Source organism: Drosophila hydei, unplaced genomic scaffold, assembly GCF_003285905.1.
Source record: "Drosophila hydei strain 15085-1641.00,03,60 unplaced genomic scaffold, DhydRS2 tig00000149-arrow-pilon, whole genome shotgun sequence".
In the NCBI taxonomy this organism is placed as follows: Eukaryota; Metazoa; Arthropoda; class Insecta; order Diptera; family Drosophilidae; genus Drosophila; species Drosophila hydei.
Window position 1 is genome coordinate 1,042,802 of NW_022045678.1, and position 20,884 is coordinate 1,063,685.

General features: G+C 38.8%; 3 protein-coding genes and 3 non-coding genes across 6 annotated transcripts; 3 read left to right on the forward strand and 3 right to left on the reverse strand.

Annotated features, from left to right (window-relative positions):
- Nucleotides 1-1,896: 1,896 nt before the first annotated feature.
- LOC111602302 (angiopoietin-related protein 7-like) lies at nt 1,897-3,014 on the forward strand. Its single transcript, XM_023319303.2, has 2 exons — nt 1,897-2,006; nt 2,061-3,014. Exons 1-2 carry the CDS (start codon nt 1,929-1,931, stop codon nt 3,012-3,014), a joined length of 1,032 nt encoding a protein of 343 aa, XP_023175071.2. The 5' UTR covers nt 1,897-1,928.
- A 1,128-nt stretch (nt 3,015-4,142) lies between these two features.
- On the forward strand, nt 4,143-4,215 carry Trnak-uuu. Its single transcript has one exon. It is a non-coding gene; the product is annotated as a tRNA-Lys (tRNA).
- A 555-nt stretch (nt 4,216-4,770) lies between these two features.
- LOC111602329 (ficolin-1-like) lies at nt 4,771-5,711 on the reverse strand. The gene is made up of 2 exons (XM_030223266.1): nt 5,018-5,711; nt 4,771-4,940 (listed from the first exon to the last, which is right to left on the reverse strand). Exons 1-2 carry the CDS (start codon nt 5,506-5,508, stop codon nt 4,814-4,816), a joined length of 618 nt encoding a protein of 205 aa, XP_030079126.1. The 5' UTR covers nt 5,509-5,711; the 3' UTR covers nt 4,771-4,813.
- Nucleotides 5,712-7,161: 1,450 nt separating this feature from the next.
- Nucleotides 7,162-7,234, reverse strand: Trnak-uuu. Its single transcript has one exon. It is a non-coding gene; the product is annotated as a tRNA-Lys (tRNA).
- A 237-nt stretch (nt 7,235-7,471) lies between these two features.
- Trnak-uuu lies at nt 7,472-7,544 on the forward strand. Its single transcript has one exon. It is a non-coding gene; the product is annotated as a tRNA-Lys (tRNA).
- A 2,262-nt stretch (nt 7,545-9,806) lies between these two features.
- On the reverse strand, nt 9,807-15,456 carry LOC111602221. The gene has a single exon (XM_023319200.2). The coding sequence runs from the start codon at nt 15,276-15,278 to the stop codon at nt 10,116-10,118; it is 5,163 nt and encodes a 1,720-aa protein (XP_023174968.1). The 5' UTR covers nt 15,279-15,456; the 3' UTR covers nt 9,807-10,115.
- Between the last annotated feature and the right edge of the window lie 5,428 nt (nt 15,457-20,884).

Here is a 20,884-nt window from a genome sequence, read left to right on the forward strand (position 1 = left end):
CGGCGGAAATGTCCTGACCATCCGGACTGCTGCCAGCCTCATGAAAATTGACAATCAAATTGCAAATAGCTTTATCTTGTAGTTTGTTTATTTATTTATATCATTTCGTACACTTCCTGCGCATCGGCCACAATGAGCAGAGAAGTCATCTGGGAGGCAGACGGCGGCCATAGTTGTTAAGCTCTCTGTCTGCCTGTGTGTGTGTGTGTGCGTGTGGCCGCCATTTTGATATGGCTCATATGTGCGCACGTGTGTATGTGATTGCCTGTCCTTTTCGGCCTGTTATCCTTGGCTTATGTTTTCAATTAAATATCCATACAATTTTCATGACATGATGAACTACCTAGGAGGACTCCAAGCCAGGTCTCGACACGACTCTCAGCTCTCGCACACACATGTCTGAGTGTGTGTGCCCGCGTGTGTGCGTCTGTCAGTCAATTTATTTAATAACAAACGCACAGCAGACAAACAGAACAGATCTGAAATGTGCTGTATTACAATCAACCAACCAAGCAACCAGCCACTGGGCATAAAAATCTCTGTGAAGATTTTTGAATAAATCAAGAGACAAATATTTTATTTCATTTAATTTACACTCGTATAAAAACGAGCCGAGATAAGGTCGAGCTCATAAGTGATACAAAAATGTTTCGATTATAGCTGGAGTTAAACTTGCTTGCGGGGGAAGAGACTGGGCTCCAAGTATTCGAGTCCCTTGGGAAGAATATCTAAGATCTGACACAAGGCATTGTCATCTGGTCAACTGCCTTGGTTTATCATTTATGTCTGAATCAATCGACATTTAACCGCAACTGCCAAGGCAATTGCCAATTGGTTTTCGTTTCCAATCAAAGCTGCATATTCACTTTTTGTTTGATCGGACAGGCTGACAGCAACAATAAGTTGGAAGCATTAAGCTGAGGAGCTGAGGGGCAAAAGTTAATTTCACTTATGCGAAAAGTGAGGCAAAAAAAACTTTAATGTGCTCGCAGCACTCAAATGAAGCTGATAGGCTCTCTGTCAGGTGAACTGGAGCAGAGCAGCGCAGCTTCTGCGGCTGCTGCTGCTACCCATGTCATTTCAATCAAATATATGTATTTATTTTTTTGTTTATGACAGCAGCAGTGCCTCGACTGTGCCATGATTTATCATTATGTGACTGTGATGGCCCCCACTTGCCCTAACCCCACGTCTGTTACGCAACATAAGTACATGTTCAATATATAATAACATAAAATATGACGGCCTGGCCACATAAATAAAACAGCCACAAGCCGGTGAATATTGTAAATGTTTCAAAAAGGTTACAAATGAACACACGTCATGCAGATGCAGATGCAGACATACACACATACATACATAAATGAAGTGTATGTGGAAGATGACGTAAGGTAGTTTCAGAGCGTTCAGTCTGCTCCTGGCAATAAATAATATTTTCGTATTTATAGATTGCCTAGCAGCTGGCTTAAAGCAACAAGGCAGAAGAATTAATTATTTGAAAATATATGAAGACGACTTAGTTAAGCAACAGTTTACGAATTAGTCTATAGCACAGTTAACAGCACAGACTCTTTCATATCCGATCTCACCATATAGAGATAATTTTTAAAATTTTTAGACTTGCAATTCGGAATATATATTTTATATTATTAGACTGAATTCTTAATTGTTGTTCTTATTATATTATATTGTTTATTGTTTGCTTCGAAAACAATTTCCTCTATTATTGTGGTTTAACATTGATAAGCTTAGGGTGTTGACCTGATCTTATATAATAAATGGGAACATAACATCAATTGACACTCGCAAAAATGATAAGGAATAAATAATGCGAAATACGAGGTTTGCTTATTGAGATGAGTGAAGAGCTTGGATCAGTTCGAAATAAATGCAGTTGTGAAACAGTTGCAAATTCTAGATTATTGAAAATGGAAAATCAGCTCAAGGTGTGTTCCATGTTCATGATACTGATATCAACGTTGAGCTTTGTGGCAATGGAAAGTGCGGTAAGTATTTTCATATATATCATAAACATAAATGTCAAATGTTAAATATTTAAGGAGTGCAAAGCTAAGAGAGAGTTAGATACGCAATGCGGAAAGTATTGCTATAAGATTGTGAAGCCCCTTCTTGAGCACGCCTCATCTGTGTTCCAGAAGGAGAAGGCTCTAGCGGAAATACAACTGAAAGCTAATGAATGTACTCAGACTATAGCAGATTTACAGAAAACAGTTGCATTCAAAGTTGAATTACTTAACTCCAAAGATAAACATTTGGCTTCTCAAGCTCTTTTAATTGAAGCCAAAGATAAGCAATTGGCTCTTCAGACTGAGCTAATCAATACCTACAAAGCTAAGAAGGATTCGATTGAAAATGAAAAGGATAAGAAAATACTAACACTTGAATCTCTAATAAAAGAAAAAGATCTTAAAATATCGGATCTTGAAGTAAAAAACACTGCAAACTCTGCGAAGATAAATGATCTGCAAACGAAGCTAGCAAAATATTTGAAAATGCTAGAACAATCTAGCTGTAAGTCGATCACATCTATAATTAAGTTGCCTCACGTGGAGCCATTCCCCGTGTCCTACGACTACAAAATAGCTGGACCCGGGTGGACCGTAATTCAGCGTCGGATTGGTGGAACTGAAGACTTTAACCGAAACTGGGAGGAATACAAGACAGGCTTTGGCGACTTGCAATATGATTATTTCATGGGATTAGAGAAGATTCATCTACTTACGCAATCGCAGCCGCATGAGTTGTATATTCAGTTAGAGGACTTTAATAATGAAATCCGAAATGCTCGATACACACATTTTCTTATTGGAAGCGAGGAAGAATCTTACAAGCTAATAAAGCTTGGTAATTTTTCAGGAAATAGTGGAGATGCCTTTACGAAGCATTTAAATATGAAATTTTCAACAAAAGATCGGGATAACGATTTAGTTACAAATAACTGTGCGATAGTCCATGAGTCTGGATGGTGGTTTCACAATTGCAGTCACTGGTAAATACCGAAACTGTTTTGATATTGTACATCCTTTTGATCGTCTTGCATTTCTAGTAATCTAAACGGACGATACACATCCGAAGATGTTGGAATAGATGGAAAGAAAATATCTTGGAATTACTGGCATTACAAGCCTCTAAAGTTCACACAAATGATGATAAGTCCAAAGTTGAACTAACTAAACAGTTTAATACATTTAATACACTTTCAATTTATAATTTGAATAATAAATCAAATAAAGTAAAGAATTCATATTTGTCGACAATATAGAAACAGGAGGGAATATGAAATATGAAAATAATAGGGAAACACAATTGATCTTGTTATCTCCATGAATGTGCTGCACTTCATTCTGTATAATAAGACAACTAAAAATGGTCTAGATATTTCTAGACTAATAAAAGCGTTGCTCCTGTAAGATTCGAACTCACTGACTTCGTAAACTTATTTTACTGTCCAAAAGCAGCTAAATTACAAATCAACATTCTAGGACTTTAAAGATCCCTGCTTGCATAACATAGTCCTTGAGTAAATCTTCAGTACCACATGACCGTTAAAGAGAGTTATACTCGTAGGCTAATACAAAAAGGAGTTTTGAGGATAACAACAAAAGTTTGCCCTGAGCTCCATATGGTAGACACAGCCCCGGATACAGTCATCAATTCTTTGTCTTCTATCAAAGGGCATTTGATAGTTGAATATTACAATTAGTTTCTTTTGCAATTATAATCTAAGCATTGTATTGTATGCCATTCGACTGAGCTACCCGGGCACATAATAGACTCTTGATAAGATCCAATGAAAAGTTTTTACTCCTTGGAATGGTTTCAAGAATATTTTAAAAAATATTAAAATATTTTGAAACACGAAACATTTAAGAGTGCTCAACCCGATTTTTTTGGATAGTAAGTAAATTGAATGATTATTCGAAAAAGAAGATAAACTTGTACTGCAAATGCTATATTCGGTTAAGCACTTAAAATGTTTATGTATTGAAAGCAATCATTATTTTTTTGCTTTTCATTCCATTTTTGCTGCTTAAAAGTATTTATATTTATTTTCAAATATTAATGCAGCTTCTTCAGGGGATTAAAACTTATCATTGGTTCTTAATCAAGGAAGTTCACGTGCCCGGGTAGCTCAGTCGGTAGAGCATTGGACTTTTAATCCAAGGGTCCAGGGTTCAAGTCCCTGCTCGGGCGGCTACATTTTTTTGTGAAGATCACGGGAAATACGTTCATATAACAAGAGCTTCAGCAGCAATGCTGTCCGTTTCCCTTAAGGATGACAATAGCAAAAACAATTACAAACTCGCGAAAGACGAGATTCCCGAGTTGAATATAAGACATAATAAATATGAAAATGTAGCGTTGCGATCTCGCAACCATAAGATCTAACTTACCTTTTTTCGATAGCTCATCCTATTTCCTTAATATTGAAATTCACAGAAGTATTTCAAACACTAGTCAGTGTGTGAGTGCTCAAATCGAGAGAGATACTCCAAACCTTTCGAAGTGTTGTACTGCGTATGGTATTTATGGTATTTATGAGTTTTGTGGTTCAAGGATATACATACTATATGAAAATATCCATGCCGACTCGAATGTTGATCATTATCCTGTTCCTACACAAGAACTGGAAATAATTTAGAAAAAAAGGAACTCTTTGCCATCCTATAAACTGACTCCAAGCTGATTTTGAATGCCGCCCATTTCCATATTACCGACAAATATGCATTCTTTACTTTATTTGCTTTATAATTAAAATTATAAATTGAATTTATTACATATATCAAAGTGTTTAGTTGTCAGATTTTGGACTTATCATCATTTGTGTGAACTTGAGTGGCTTGTAATGCCAGTGATTCCAAGATATTTTCTTTCCATTTTTTCCAACATCTTCGGATGTGTATCGTCCATTTAGATTACTAAAATTGTCAAAAAAATCAAAAGGCTGTACTTATTAATTTATTATATATATTATTATTAATTTTTTTTTTTTTACCAGAAACTGCAATTTTGAAACCACCATCCAGACTCATATTTTGCCACACAGTTACCTTTATCGTTAAGGCGATCTTTTGTTGAAAATTTCATATTTAAATGCTGCGTAAAGGCATCTCCACTATTTCCTGAAAAATTACCAAGCTTTATTAGCTTGTAAGATTCTTCCTCGCTTCCAATAAGAAAATGTGTGTATCGAGCATTACGGGTTTCATTATTAAAGTCCTCTAACTGAATATACAACTCATGCGGCTGCGATTGCGTAAGTAGATGAATCTTCTCTAATCCCATGAAATAATCATATTGCAAGTCGCCAAAGCCTGTCTTGTATTCCTCCCAGTTTCGGTAAAAGTCTTCAGTTCCACCAATCCGACGCTGAATTACGGTCCACCCGGGTCCGGCTATTTTGTAGTCGCAGGACACGGGGAATGGCTCCACGTGAGGCAACTTAATTATAGATGTGTTCGACTTACAGCTAGATTGTTCTACCATTTTCAAATATTCTGCTAGCTTCGATTGCACATCATTTATCTTCGCAGAGTTTGCAGTGTTTTTTACTTCAAGATCCGATATTTTAAGATCTTTTTCTTTTATTAGAGATTCAAGTGTTAGTATTTTCTTATCCTTTTCATTTTCAATCGAATCCTTCTTAGCTTTGTAGGTATTGATTAGCTCAGTCTGAAGAGCCAATTGCTTATCTTTGGCTTCAATTAAAAGAGCTTGAGAAGCCAAATGTTTATCTTTGGAGTTAAGTAATTCAACTTTGAATGCAACTGTTTTCTGTAAATCTGCTATAGTCTGAGTACATTCATTAGCTTTCAGTTGTATTTCCGCTAGAGCCTTCTCCTTCTGGAACACAGATGAGGCGTGCTCAAGAAGGGGCTTCACAATCTTATAGCAATACTTTCCGCATTGCGTATCTAACTCTCTCTTAGCTTTGCACTCCTTAAATATTTAACATTTGACATTTATGTTTATGATATATATGAAAATACTTACCGCACTTTCCATTGCCACAAAGCTCAACGTTGATATCAGTATCATGAACATGGAACACACCTTGAGCTGATTTTCCATTTTCAATAATCTAGAATTTGCAACTGTTTCACAACTGCATTTATTTCGAACTGATCCAAGCTCTTCACTCATCTCAATAAGCAAACCTCGTATTTCGCACTATTTATTCCTTATAATTTTTGCGAATGTCAATTGATGTTATGTTCCCATTTATTATATAAGATCAGGTCAACACCCTAAGCTTATCAATGTTAAATAATAACAAACAAACAATATAATATAAAAAAAAATTATAATTAAGAATTCAATCTCAAAATATATAAAATGTATGCTTGAAAGCCCCAATGTGTGTAGAGATATGATTCGGACACTTCTTATTCAATTGCAATGCTAAAACTGGAAGCTCGTCAAAATACCTACAAAATTGTCACTAAATTAGAATTAGCATCAGTTTCACAATTGGTTTTATTTACAACTAATCTAAGCTCTCATTTTATAGTTCTTATCAATGTAGATTAAAGCGGCAGCCACACGAGTTATCAAATAATTAGTCGCATATAACAAATTAGAATTAGTCAAAGTCGTAGGTGAAATAACTTTGACTAATTCCATTTCGTTATATCGGGTCAAAAGGCTAAGCTTATCAGTTCCAGACGAATTTTTCATGAGAATATTTCGAAATCAAAATATATCCGTTTAAAATATTTAAAAATAAAATATAAATAATAATGTAAATATAAAAATTTATAAAAAATAAGTTCATTATCTTTTCGCTTATTCATTGAAATTGAATGTGTTTGAAGAATTCCAAGATTGTTCAAGCCGAGACGTATCTGTCGTTATATGTATGTATTGGCCCAACTTTGTGAATAAACTCTGCACAGCAATTCATTTTATATAATAAGACAGCTGCGAGTGCTCCAGTCGGGAGTTCTTTTTAGCTTTTCCAAAGCAACCAGCATGTATACATTCAATAAATCACACTCAATCCTGGGTGAATTTTTAGATTTATAATGTGTCTTTATGAAAAGGTTTTATTCGTGAGCTGTATGAGATTCATTAAATTGACGTTATCAAAGTATTCACAGTACAAAATATCTCCCGTGATGTTCACCAAAAAAATACGCTCGCCCGAGAAGGGACTTGAACCCTGGACCCTTGGATTAAAAGTCCAATGCTCTACCGACTGAGCTACCCGGGCACGTGAACCTCCTTGATTAAGAACCAATGATAAGTTTTAATTCCTTGCAGAAGCTGCATTAATATTTGAAAATATATATAAATACTTTTAAATACATAAACATTTTAATTGCTTAATCGTATATAGCATTCGCAGTACAAGTTTATCTTTTTTCCGATAACTCATCCAATTTTCGTACTAACGATAATAATTCCAAGGAATAAAACCCATTATTATATTGGATCTTGGTTCCCATGTGCCCGGGTAGCTCAGTCGGTAGAGCATTGGACTTTTAATCCAAGGGTCCAGGGTTCAAGTCCCTGCTCGGGCGGACTTTGTTTTGTGGCGTCGATTTAAAATATTGGAATATTTAACTATCATCAAATGTACTTCGATGTAAGAAAAGTATATCTTGTTGTGATCCCCAAAACTCCTTTTTGTGACAGCCCACGTGTTTAACTCTGCTCAACGGTCAAGAGGTGTTAAAGGATCTATTCAAGGACTATGTTATGCAAGCAGCCGTAGGCTAAAGGCTATCAATCAAAAGCACTCAGTCAACAGCTGAGAGTCAGCTAGAGCAATTGACTTGAAATGTCGAAATAACTCTTGGCACAAAATAATATATTTTATATATTTAGTATAGATATTAATACTGTGGAAATGTTTCACTACATAGAGATAAGAATTGTCAGTTCCAGGAAATACTCGCAACACTCAATTAACAAATGTAGCCGTTGCCAATCAGTGGCAAATCAGTGGAAATCTGGCAGAAAAATCTAAAGTGATATTAAAAAAATGAGAATGAACTCGGCCGCGTACAATTAAAATGGCAACTAAATAAATTAAATTCCAAGTTGGCTGTCATCGGCCAAAAGGCAAACATACAAGTGCCAGCAAGCCGAGGCAAATCAGAGCAGACTGAAAGAGCAAAGGTCCTGACCTCGAGTCTCCAACTCCGAGTTCATGTGCGGGCAGCATCGATGGTCGTCGAGGCGCGCGTTTATTGAATGAAATTAGTCTGCAAATACAGTGTGGCATAAGCCCTGGGCGCATTGGCCTGGTCAACGAGCCGTAAGCCTAATGTAAGTGCCTCCTTGGCTGGCGCAATCTGTGCTAGCTGCCCCGCCCGCCCCCACACATACATGGCGCACAGTCTCTCCCTTGCAGAGTTGTCGTCTGCATTGAAATCGTCCATTAGCTAAGCAGATTAATTGCTAAAAGGTATTTAATTCGCGTCGCTTTTAGATTTCAGCGTTTTATTCTCCATTTCATTCAAAGCTCGGCGTTCAGCTACTCGCATTTCAGCCAGACGCATATTACGCTGTTTCCTTTCATTTTATTTCTCAATTTCTTTTCATTTGATTCTTTTCTTTTATTTTTCGCTCTGCTGTGCTGTGCTTTTTGATAGAAACTCTCAACTTCCTTGGAAATATGGCGTTAAGTATTTTGCGCTACTTTTTTCGTTACTTTTTAATGCTTCATTAGCTACTAATGGAAATTGTGACTTTGCGAAATGCTTTGGCAGCGACTGCCATTAGGGGGCCACGGAGAGGGCCAGAGATTAACAGAAAGAAAATGTGTCACACAGAGGCCAAACAAAAAGTTGTCGAGGCGGAAAGTGTCTTGCCTAGAAATCAATTGATAGCAGCTTCATTTCTTTGATTGAGCTCCACATGATAAAGAAATAGTAGAGAATTCTGTATGGAAAGATTTGACTTGTATAAGCCACGCTAGTACTAAGAAATTAAAAGTAAAATCTACCCAGCAGCAGGGACAACAAAATATGAAAGGTGTTTGAAGACAACGCATAAAAGTAAAAAAAAAATAAAAAGCAGTAGCAAATAATTTTCAGAAAAGTTGTGTGATTTATGTGCAAATATAACACAAAAAGCAACGCAAGTTTTCCACTATAAAAAATGGCAGGGAAAGAAACTCAGAGAGACTAGGCAATGCAGGTGGCAATGAAGTAGGACATCAGGTAGAAAATGAAAATTGCCAATGCAGCTGCTGCCAAGCCAAACAAAGCGAATGACGACCAAGGCAGCACAAACTTGAGGCAGGACAATGGGCAGGCAGGGTGAGAGAGGGAGGCTGAGCAGCTGTAAGGCGAAAGCTGCGCCAGTGAAAGCTGTTCCGGAAAACTTGCTAAAATTATTGAAGTGCAAGTAAAAAAGTAAGTGTGACACTGAAAGTTGTATGCAGCGAAATCGAGAGAGAGAGAGAGACTGTCTCAGTAAGGAACAAAGTCTAAAGCATAAAGATCGTAGGGAAGCTTTCAAAGATCTATTCAATACAAAATATTTAACCACTTCTCACAGCTGAAACAAACACAAAAACTCACACAAAAAAACGAGCAATTTGTGTTTATTTACAAATACACGAGCCTTAATCGAGAGCGACTAGATTGGGAAAGTCATAAAAACGTCCGATTTTATTTGAATATTGACTATATTTATAACAGAACTATAACAGAGGCATTCAAATATGAAATATATATAATTTGCATTTACCAGAGACTAAATGTATAAATATAATGCTCAACTAACTAAAGTTCAATAACGTGTTTAATCCCCTTCATGGGAACAGAGAAGTTTGAAATACTAAGAGTGCCCATGCTCGGCTGCTTTGATCATTATTTAAAACTCTGGGGTCTACCATGCTGCCTTCTACCAGTAACAGACATCCTAATAAAACTCATACTATAGATTTTGCATACAATTGAGCTACCATTAGAATAAATTCAAGATTTACTAATAACAACTATGAGTATAGGAAAAGAAAAGAAATATAATTTGTTACCCACTCATTTAATATAACAGATTGTCATCAGTACCTGCCTTTTAACTAATCTAACTATATAAATTTGTTGCAAGCAGCTTAAAGTTCCTTCTGATTCAGCCAATTAGCTAACATTCTCGTACATCTTGGGATTGCGTTGAATATTTTCCTCCATGATTTTCTTGTGCATAATCTCCCAATTCTCAACCTTTTGCAGAACATCGGGTAAGACTTCGCGTATGCGGAAGCGGTCAAACTCGGGTCCATCGCGCATCTCAATGTTCGTCTTGAAATTATAGTTGGGCGTGTAGCCGTTGAGCTTGAGGAAATGGTCGAAATAGAAGGGCACAATCTGCTCCTGCATGTTGTCTAGCACCATGACAGAGTCTTGGGTAAAGCCGTCGCTGACGACGCCATCGTCAGCAAAGGCGCGCACAAAGTTTCGTGTATTTTCAGAGATGACCACGGGCGGTGGTATAACTTTCTTGACACGCTTTCTCAAGTACATACGCTGCAGTGGTCCAACACGCTTGGGCTTCTTGTAGGGCGGCTCGAGGTTGCGTCGCACCTTCTTCATTTCCATATCGATGCGCCGCTCAACCAGATAGGCCTGCGTAGAGAGCTTCTCCAGGTAACGTCGCCGCTTGCGTAGCGTCAATTCCACTTCGCGTACTTTTTCGATGTCCATGTGCTCGAACTTGCTTAGTATCTCCAGGACAACGGTACTGATGGCCGCCACCATGTCGGAGGCACTGGGTATCACGTCGCTGGAGCCTCGCACCGTGGCGGGCACCACACGACGATAGACTTCGGCCATAATGGCGCGATGCTTTGTATGTTCCTCGTCTGCAAAGGAGGCTTGAATCGGTTGATCGAGATAATGTCTGACGCGCGCCTCCATCTCAATGGCACGATCCTCCATGAAGAATTTCTTGGCCGACTTGCGTGCCACATACTCCTGTTTCTCCTTCAAGTCCTTGCTACACCAGTCAACGAAGGTTTCCAGTCTACCCTGCAGTTCGGTGTGTACGGATAGGGTATAGTGCATTTCAAGCAGCAGCATGAAAGTTTTGTTCTTCAAATTTTCGATGCCCTGCAGGAAGTGGTCAGCACTGGGAAATACCTGCAATACTGGATGCAGATTGCGCATGTAGACGTTATAGTAAAAGTCTCGTATGGCCCAGGCATCATCCTTATCGCGCACGCGTATGTTGACTATGGCACGCTTCGCAATTGACTGGTCATAGGGTTCCAGTTCATACTCAACATCCTCGTCCTCCTCCTGAACTGCCTTGGAATCCACCGCTTCGAGCTCATCGGCATCACCACCGAACTTGACGCGTTTCTTCACCGGCACCAGATGGATCCAGTCATGCTCGGAACGCCATTCCTCCTCACCCAGTAGATAATGGAAGTTCTGCAACATCACACAGCGAATCCAGTGCCCCTCAATAAATACTATGTCCATGTTGAGCATTGTTAGCTCACGCTCCAGCTCACGGTATGTCTGCTTCATTTTGTCGGTTATTTCGTAGTAGGTCTTTACCTGATAGACCATCGTCATAGCTGCATTGTACTCCTTTTTTTCCCACTTGGCGAAGAGACCCTCATACAAAATCTTGGTGTTCTTCATGTCCTGCCAGTGGCGCTCGTTCAGCGTGTCGTAGATCTTGGTGCGCACCATTTTGCCTTGGATCAAAAGCGACTCGTACTTGAGACGCATTGCGACCTTTAATAGTTCGACGCCTGTCTTGAAGTTAAATGTTTTGACTGTAGCACGGTTTTTCAACTCATCTATATAGTTCTCATCGAGGTCGGTGATTACGGAACCAAAGAACTTTTTTGTTTTAGGTCCAATTAACATTTGATTGGCACGGCTCACGGGGACCTCCAGTCTGAGACGCAAGCCGTTGCGAAGACGTGAGCTGAACGTAAAGAATGAATCCTTGGGACCCAACATGGCTGCCTGCTCCTTATGTTGACCGGAGAAAGGAAGCATGCGGAAAGGGTTCTCCTCTTCAGCATCGACGTCAATGACTTCCGCTTGGAAGCGAGAACGGCGCATTTCCTCAAAGGGCACGAGGGGTTTCCGTATATAGTCCAAAGGTATCTTCGTCTCATCCTCTAACATTAAAAAGCTGCCGCTGTCTTTGGATAGATTTGTGCACTCCGAGCTACTAAGCGAGCTAAGGCATTGCTCAATGCTCTTAAGATCCTCCTCGAGATCAGCCTCAACTGCCTTGCGGTCAACCAACAAACGCTCCTCCTCCGGATCAATTTCTTTGGTCTCGTACAGAGCCTCGCGTGTCTCACGCAAAAAGTCCAGATACTGCTTACGTCCTGGAAAGTCAAGGTTCGCCAGCTCTTCAGGATCACGTGAGTGAAATACAAAGTCATAGGGCTGACACAGATCCTGCACTACCTCTCTGGCTCCATCCTTGGTATCAACGCGAGTAGCCGCCAAGTGATCAGCGATCATCTTTTCAAAATCATATTTTGGCAAAGTCAAATCAGTGTCTACATATTTCTTGCAAGGAGGATTTGCCTTGATAAAATTTACAATCGGAACTCTTTCCGGCTGTACTTGTACGGTGATCTTTGGGTAGACTGTTTTGGTCTGATAATGGACATGCACGGTCTTTGCCTGGGTGGGATCCCAATGATCGTGATGATGACGCGCCTCGAATTTGGTCGTGAACGGACGCTTTGGGGTACGTACATTGACATATTTGATATGATCGGGCATTACCTTTTCCAGCAGTGGCATACCTGAATTTTGGATGGCATCATTAAACTGAGCCGATGGCACACGCTCGGTCTCGTAGTTCCGTCGTCGTCTCGGATGTATGTGAAGCGTTTGCTCTCGGAATTCAGGCGCTGGCATGTTGCCACGCTGATCAATGGGCACATTTTCGCCCCCGGCCTTCATGCGATATTCAGGATTATATGCTTCCTCACTGGATGGAGTCGTTTGCTTAAGAACCTCTTGAGGGGGCACCCAGTCCAGATCGACTTCCTCTTCCTTGACATCGCAAGGCGATTGCTCGCGCAATTGTTTCGCCTCTACGCAGGTGAGTCCCAGCAAATTCATTCGCGCGAGCTTTGCCTTGAGGTGCTTCGCCTTGGTCACTTTGTTCTTGAGCGTTAAGTACTCCAAGGTAGTTTCAACTTTGGAAGCGTCCACAACATCGGCATCTAATTGATCTGGTGCATCCGGCACTATGATCTTTTCCGGAAACACATAGCGAATGAGATTGAACTTCTTGACGTGATATTTCAGCTTGGGCTTGACCAGCTTCAGATTCTTCCGAAGCACACGATGATAATGTAGACCGAGGGGCTTATCGATGAACTCTTTGATGGCGCTCTTCTTCTCATGCTTGTGCAGACTCATACCCTGCGGCGGAAATAGATCCAATTTAGGATCATCCGGATCGAGAACTTTTATAATGCCTCGCTCGACGTCCAGCTTGATGGGCTCCTTGCGGGGCGCCAATTGATTGAGCCACTCGTCTCGCGTTAGGCAACCCTTAACCGTTCGCTGACCTTCCATGATCTGAGAGCGATGCAACTTGCCGCGCAGGCCGTCGCCGTGCTTGAAGTGAAAGCCGCGCAACTGAAATTTATCGCCTATTTTGCCCACCTTCAGATAGTCTTCATCATCGCTGCTCTGTTCGCTGGGCGTGGTGCCGACACTGCCGTCAATGCTATCCTCGCAGCGCAATTGATGCGTTGCCTCCGGAAACTTCTTCAGCTTGCCAGTGCGCTCCAGGAAGAACTCTTGAGTCACGCGTGCCAAGTCACGTCGCACGCAATTCTCCTTATGCATGATCGCCTTGAGTCGTTCGGTTTCCGTCAGTGTTTTGGGGAAGAACTTGCGCTTTCGTATCACTGGCGGTATATACTCGAATTTTCGAAAACTGCGCTCGATATCATCATCGATTTTCGCCACATCCTCTTGCAAATCCCTTTCGGCAACTGTGCGTGCCTGAATTTCCAGTTCGGCTGCCTCCACTCTCTTACGCTCGAGCTCTCGCTGGGCTGTACGTTCTTTGCTACGTAAATAAATGTCTTTGTAACGGGCCTCCCGACGCTTGTGCTCCTCGGCGATCTTCGCTTTGTTGGCTGGCTTGTCGGGAGAGCGATATAGCTCGGCGAGCTTAAAGTCCTTTGGTGGCGGTTTGTCTACAACGGGCTTATCCTTGATGTTTGTGTCAAACACTGGAGGTATCGCTAGACGTTCAGCTTGCAATTCGGCCTCAACTTTATTGGCAGTTTGCTTCTTCGTTCGTCGCCGCGTCATATAGCGCACCACTCGCCAATAGGTTTGTTGGTTTTGTTGGTCCTGTTCATCCTTCTCGTATGTATTCTTATAGTCCATGCCCTGGAAGTCCAAATTGACGGGATTCTCCAAATCAATGACCTCGCATATGTGCGAATCGGAGGACTCAGAGCCTGTGCTGGCGCACACGTTGTCCCCATGCTTGACCATCTTGCTAATTAGCTTGAATTGTTGATCGTCCGTCAGTTTCTTGTGTCGTAGCGCACTGGGATTGGCCAAGCAGTGAGTCTTGCGTGGATCTTGTGTGAGGAAGAACTTTTGGCGCACCGGCGCCAATTTGGACAATTGCTGAAAGTTTTCCGGACAATTTCCTATATACGGTCGTGGAGCCCCAATCACGTAGCTAGCCTCGCAGGGCTTCTTCCACTGGTCGCCCTTAAAGTTTTTGGCTCGAGCGGATGGCACATGAGAAGAGTCCATCATTTTCTCTGAATTAACTGATCCCATACTGCTTGACTGCTTTTTCTTTAATGGTTCAGGGGCCTTGTGTGGTAGACTGGACGACGTACAGCTTCTCGCTTTCATATTCACTGTGAAGATTCCGTCACGAAAGCCTGAAACGCTTGAGCTTAGAAAGTCATGCCCGGTTCGCTTGGTCAACACCCGCTTGCCACACACATCGCGCGTTGCGATTTCTGTCCGTTTGATATTCACATCCGGAAACTCTAGTGTCTGAACGGTCAACTGGCGATCCGAATCACGGTGGGAGAAGTCAATATTCTTGAACTTGGCTATTTCAATTTCCCGCTTCGACAAGTGGTGTCCCTTTTTTGGTGGACAGCGGTTTTTCGACCGAGCTAGCTTGGTATTTGACCTGCTTTTCGCTTCGGGCACATATGAATCTCGTACAGCATGGGACATTTTCTGAACGACACTTGCAGCAGCTTTGGTTTGTTCCAAAGATGCTTCAGTGTACCGTCCCTGTGTTCTCCTACTCTCAGCCATTTTTGCACTATTTTTGCACTATTCGGATTTGAAAATATAATATAGCTTGACTGGATAATAGTTTACGCCGTTTTCTTATTGTTGTAGTTCGATAGCAAAAGTGACTGAATTTAGGAATTTAACCCGTGTTACTGACTATGATTTTATTTCGTATTTTACTGACATAATTCTGGCAAGGGTAACTAGGTACTATGGACATACAAAATGGCATCTATTACGAATAACAAACAGGTCAAAATAAATAACAATCAATATGAAATAATATTAATAATATTAATAATAATAATAATAATTAAATGTTCTTTGCAACTCTAAGAAACTGCAATAAAATTGTTAATTTGTATAAAAAGAATTATACAGAAAATGTAGTTAATATTTTTATTTTCTTAAGAAATAAATATATCTATAATTCTTATATTTATTATTTATATATAAATATATACATATTTATTTATGCACATATAGTGTTTAGTCGCACTATCATTTTCATGACCATACCTAAATATATAATGTCTCAATTTCAGCAGTTTTTAAATTTTTTTCTGCAAGTCTGTTCACATTTACCTAAACTTAAGTAAGTAAACATTTTTTTCCATCTGTCGTCTGCATATAGTTTGAGTCCTTTATTTTTATTTTTATTTTTTTGCTGACTGCTTGCTTCCATTAGCATTCAAAAGTTTACATCGAGGACCCATAAATTCAGAATGGTACATATCTGCTTACATGATTTTTATTACATTTGTGGGGGCAGCATTTGCTGTACTCAGCATTCGCTGCTCTCACACCCAAATTTCTTTTGCTCGTACTTTATTTCCACCCTTATCATCAATATTTCCATTTTCCTTATTTGGCATACCCTATAGACATATCATTGACAAGAGAACTTTATGAAGATATGAAATTTATAAGAATGAAGAATTTGTATATATAAATTTTATATTTATAATTTGTATATATCTATTTATATAACAGATATTGTTATGTAGGGTATCTGCTCTTCGATCATTTGCCTTTACATGTTTTCCTTTGTGTGTGTCCTTATGTACCTTGTATACTCATTGTGAACTCCTGCCCGCCTAAAAGTATGCCATAAAAATTGACTGGTTTTCCATTTTTAGCTTGTCGCACTGCGCATTGAGTTGCCACATTTTTCAATTTATTTTTCAGCTCCATCTTGACGTTTTATGACCCACATATGTCTGCCTAATAGGTCCGAGAACTAAGCCGCCATCGCCCTACTTGAATTTAATTAAAATTTATAACGACTTCCATATGCCAAAACGCTCTGCATAATTGCAATCAGTTGATCTAAATATATAAATATATTAATTTCTACCCTCTCCTGGTCCTATTTAAATCTCACATTTATGTTTATTTTCGATGCTCGTAACCGGAAATAAAGTTATTTTTTGTGCATTTTCTATTCGTGCGTCAATTTTAATGCTCGACTCTTTTTGTTGTTGTTGCTTTCAGTCAAATTTCATTGTTTTGATTATTATTTTTTTTCGGACACCCCCCAAGCGGCAAATAAATAATTTATAATAATTTCACAAAATACCACTTAAAGTGCGGAAATTGCGCAACACGAAGCCCCACAACGGACAATTGTGTGAATTTATAATTTTTGTGCAAATTCAATTAAATGTAGCACGTTTGGGGAGCGTGGGGATTACGGCTGCAAATTGGGAAATTGAGAAATTGGCAAATGGGCAAAAATCAATTCAATTCACTTCAAAAGAAATAAATAAAATAAAAGTTGCACTTTTTGCATAGAAATGCAAAATGCAAAATGCAAAACGCAAAACGCACAACGCATTATGAAAACATATTCCTTAATGTTATGCCTGAATATTCTATGCTCTTACAAAAGTGCATATCAATTATTCATTCTATAAAATGAAATTGTATTTGCAATGCATTTCTAAAACATAAGCTTTAGGCCGGACTTAATCTACTTATATTTGAAATTATGGTAAAGTTATATTATTCAATGTAAAGCTAGTAAGCTTTTGGTTTTCCATTTACATATAATTTTTGATTCATTTATGTAGAATTAGGTAGGGCTGCATTAGTCGAGCGACAGGCATATAGAGATGGAGGGATGGACAAAGTGATAGGTAGAGAAAGAGGAAGAGAGTGGATGAACAGATGAGCAAGTGAGAGGGAGAGACGTAGAGAAGCTGAGAGGTATATATAGGAATAGAGAGAGAGAGAGAGAGAGAAATAAAGTGAGAGAGAGAAGATATATAGATAAAGATAAAGAGAGGAAGAGAAATAGAAAAAGAAAAGAAAAGAAAGCGAGAGAGAGAGCAAGAGAGCCTGGCAAAGACAGAGAGAGAGGGACGGAGGGAGATATATATATACAGAGAGAGAGAAAGAGAGAGAGAGAGAGAGACAGGAAAATAGATATATATACAGATAGAGACAGAGAGAGAAAAGAAAAGAGAAAAGGTAGAGAGAGAAAGGTACTGACAGAAACATATGGAGAGATATATAGAGAATGAAAAGCAAAGAGAGACAACATAAAAACCGAAGAAAGCCCGAGGGAAAATAATAAATTAGTAATTAAAATTCATGAAAATCCCGCAGAAACAAAATACGAGTAGCTTGATGAGAAAAATCAATTTTGTTTAAAAAAATATAAGGGAGTACTTAGGTCACGTCTATGCAAGTCTGTGAAACACAAAATCCGGCAGTCAGAAAGACCAAGCAAAGCTCTTATGGACTTGCTAAGAAAAAATGACAACATGAGGAAGTAAGTTATACTGCACTCATTATACTAAGGAAAATCCATTTTAAATATGCAATTACTTAAATACATTCACAATATTAACATCAATATGTATTGGGCCCACATAAAAGAGGGGAGCTTCTTGAGCTTTAAGAATTTTTCAATGCGGCCACGCGGTTTTGCGAGCAATCAATTATCATTAGCGCAGTCAATTATCATATGCAGTCTTCCCACTTACTTTAGCCAATTGCTAATGCTTGTGGTGCAACAAACCTGCTGGAAAAATAATCAAGCCCAACCGGCGCAAGGGTACAAAAAGACAACGCAAGAAAAAATTGGTTAACATTTTTTTAGTTTGCTTTTGCTTTGCTTTCACTTTGCAGCTAAAAAGTTTAATTCAATTAAGAGTTTGGCCTGCGCCGCTGCCTGGATGCTGAAGTTCGCTCTGACGAGAAACCAAACACTTGCACACACACACAACTACACACCTACACACATGTAGCTGCACAGTTGGCCACCCACAGCAAAGTCAAAGTTGCGCTTTTCAATTTTTGCAACATTTTCTGTTGCATTTCCTTTTGGTCTCGTTTTCTCACCTGCCCAGGTTACATTCACCTTTTCAGGATTCATTAAAAATGCATTCTCCTGCCTGCCTGCCTGCTGTGCCAAAAGAAACTGAAAAATTTAAGCAAAAAACTTTTGGAGTCTGTGCAGCGAAGACGACGACGACGACGACGACGACGCCGCGACGTTGAAGGCGCTGCCATATTTGCCATATGGCCAAAGTCTGTGCGGGATTTTCTTTGTTTGGCTATAAAGTTTTCCCACTGCACATTTTATGCCAGACTGCAGCAGCAGCATCAGCAGCACCTCTTAAAGATGCACGAGCTGGGCTGCTGTCAGGTGTTCAGCTTTCACAGTTAAATTAGTCAAAAGAACATATCGAAACTGTTTATAGCTGATATATGTTTGAAATATTTTATTCACTATAAATATACATAGAATGTATAAGATATATTTTGCTACTATCTAGTTAACAACAGCATCTGCGCTTAAAAAAAACTCATGAAATCAAGCGACTTTAGAGCTTTGAATTCAAGTTACAAAGTTATATTAAAAATTTTACAAATATTTTTTAGAATGTCGAAAACTTAATTATTTTAGGGCTGCTCTTGGCTGCCGAATAATGCTTACATTTTGCAAATGCTATTCACAATTAAGGTGATAATAAAATTTATTAATGTTCTAAATATTATCAATAACTTCAATACTTGCTGAAAGCAAATATAGCAAATAGTATCAGACTTGCTGATTCACTCATCTAAAAACTCAAAATATTGGCCTTTGCCCTTTACATCACTAGGTAACTCTTTATTCATTCAATTCTTTGCTAACTACTTTTATAAATGAGCATTCTACAAATACGAAATATGATTATGCGTCTATATAACAATATTAACCCATATATATATTATTCTTTTGCAAATAAACATGTTTTCATTTCGCCTTCTTCATAACCCTTTTTCCGCCTTATGTTTCACGTGCATATGGAATAAGTTTCGCTATGATTATTTTCAGTTTTTTTTTGCAGCTTCTAATTGCCCAGCAAATGTGCTCATCTAGGCTATAATTTCCTAAGCTTCAATATGCATTTTCCCAGCCACTTCACAATTTTATTTTTTCGCTTTTTTCTCTCTCTCGCTCCGCACTATTTTTTTTCACGCGCGGCAAAGTTTTTAATTGAAAGTTTTAAGCTGTAATTGAAGTTTGCCCAGTCCTTCGACCTGTCACGTCCCTCACTGGTCTAAGCCAACCAACCACTACACGTACTCCTTCCATCTCCTCCAGGGTTTTGCCATCTAACATAGCTGCTGCCATTTTGCCAGCCTCTTCATTGCGCACTTTCGGTACCCAGGCTCGTCCTGCAACTTGTAAAGCGTTTTATCCAGGCTCGGCCTGTTGGCCAATGCCTTGGTCGAAGTCCCTTTTCGAGTGAAGCGCAAATTTGCCTTTTGGCCCAGGTATGAAATAATTATAATTTGCAAATTTCGCAGCCATCGCGCGAACCTTGTTTAATTTTGTGTGCAGCAACTTGTTAAAGTCATCCCGAAAGTGGCTGCCACTTCAACAATCTTCATAAATGTGTTAAATTTAACTCGCATTGCGAGTATATATATCCTTATATATGTATAAAGCATATATATATATATATTTATATACATATTCTTTTTTAATGCCTGTCCAGATGAATTTCATTTTACATTTACGCTCGCCGTGCCTTTTCTTTTGTGGCGTATAAAACATGTATTTATTTAATTAAAAAACGCAGCTTTCCTCTGCTGTGCTGTGTTGTGTAGTGTAATAATAACAATAATAACAATTTTCAGTTTTTATTTTTTGTATCTTTTTTGGTTTCCCGAACTTTTAACAACCAATTGTTGTGGCAGTGCAGATATATTAATGAAAATAAGTAAGAGTAAAAATTCAGCCTATGACACTATAAAATGCCCTGCACAGTTAAGCTATTAATATTATTATTTAAAAAATTGTTAGCTAAAGTAGAAGTCTCTCTTTTACCTAACCAATAGATTAAAAAACGTTAATACTTTAACATATTATATACGTATGGATAATCTTTTAGAACTGCTTTAGATCTGCCATATCTTGACAAAAATTTTTCAAATACTTTTCATATGTATATAATCCCAATACAAATGTTTTTGACCATAAATAAAATAAAATATGTTTAATTAATGAATAAATTTTACCATTCCAAATTTTTTGAGCAGCTTTTTTAAACAATACGGAAATAAATATATATTTGAAGCCTTAAAAAACAATTGTTGGTTCAGTTTATGTTTCGTATCTGCAATCT

Excerpts from the sequence above, each read along its gene's own strand:
- LOC111602302 (XM_023319303.2), top strand. The coding sequence starts at position 1,929 with ATGGAAAATCAGCTCAAGGTGTGTTCCATGTTCATGATACTGATATCA. Across the intron at positions 2,007-2,060 it reads TTGTGGCAATGGAAAGTGCG|GAGTGCAAAGCTAAGAGAGA; the intron begins GTAAGTATTTTC and ends TAAATATTTAAG.
- LOC111602329 (XM_030223266.1), bottom strand. The coding sequence starts at position 5,508 with ATGGTAGAACAATCTAGCTGTAAGTCGAACACATCTATAATTAAGTTG. Across the intron at positions 4,941-5,017 it reads TTTCAAAATTGCAGTTTCTG|TAATCTAAATGGACGATACA; the intron begins GTAAAAAAAAAA and ends TGACAATTTTAG.
- LOC111602221 (XM_023319200.2), bottom strand. The coding sequence starts at position 15,278 with ATGGCTGAGAGTAGGAGAACACAGGGACGGTACACTGAAGCATCTTTG.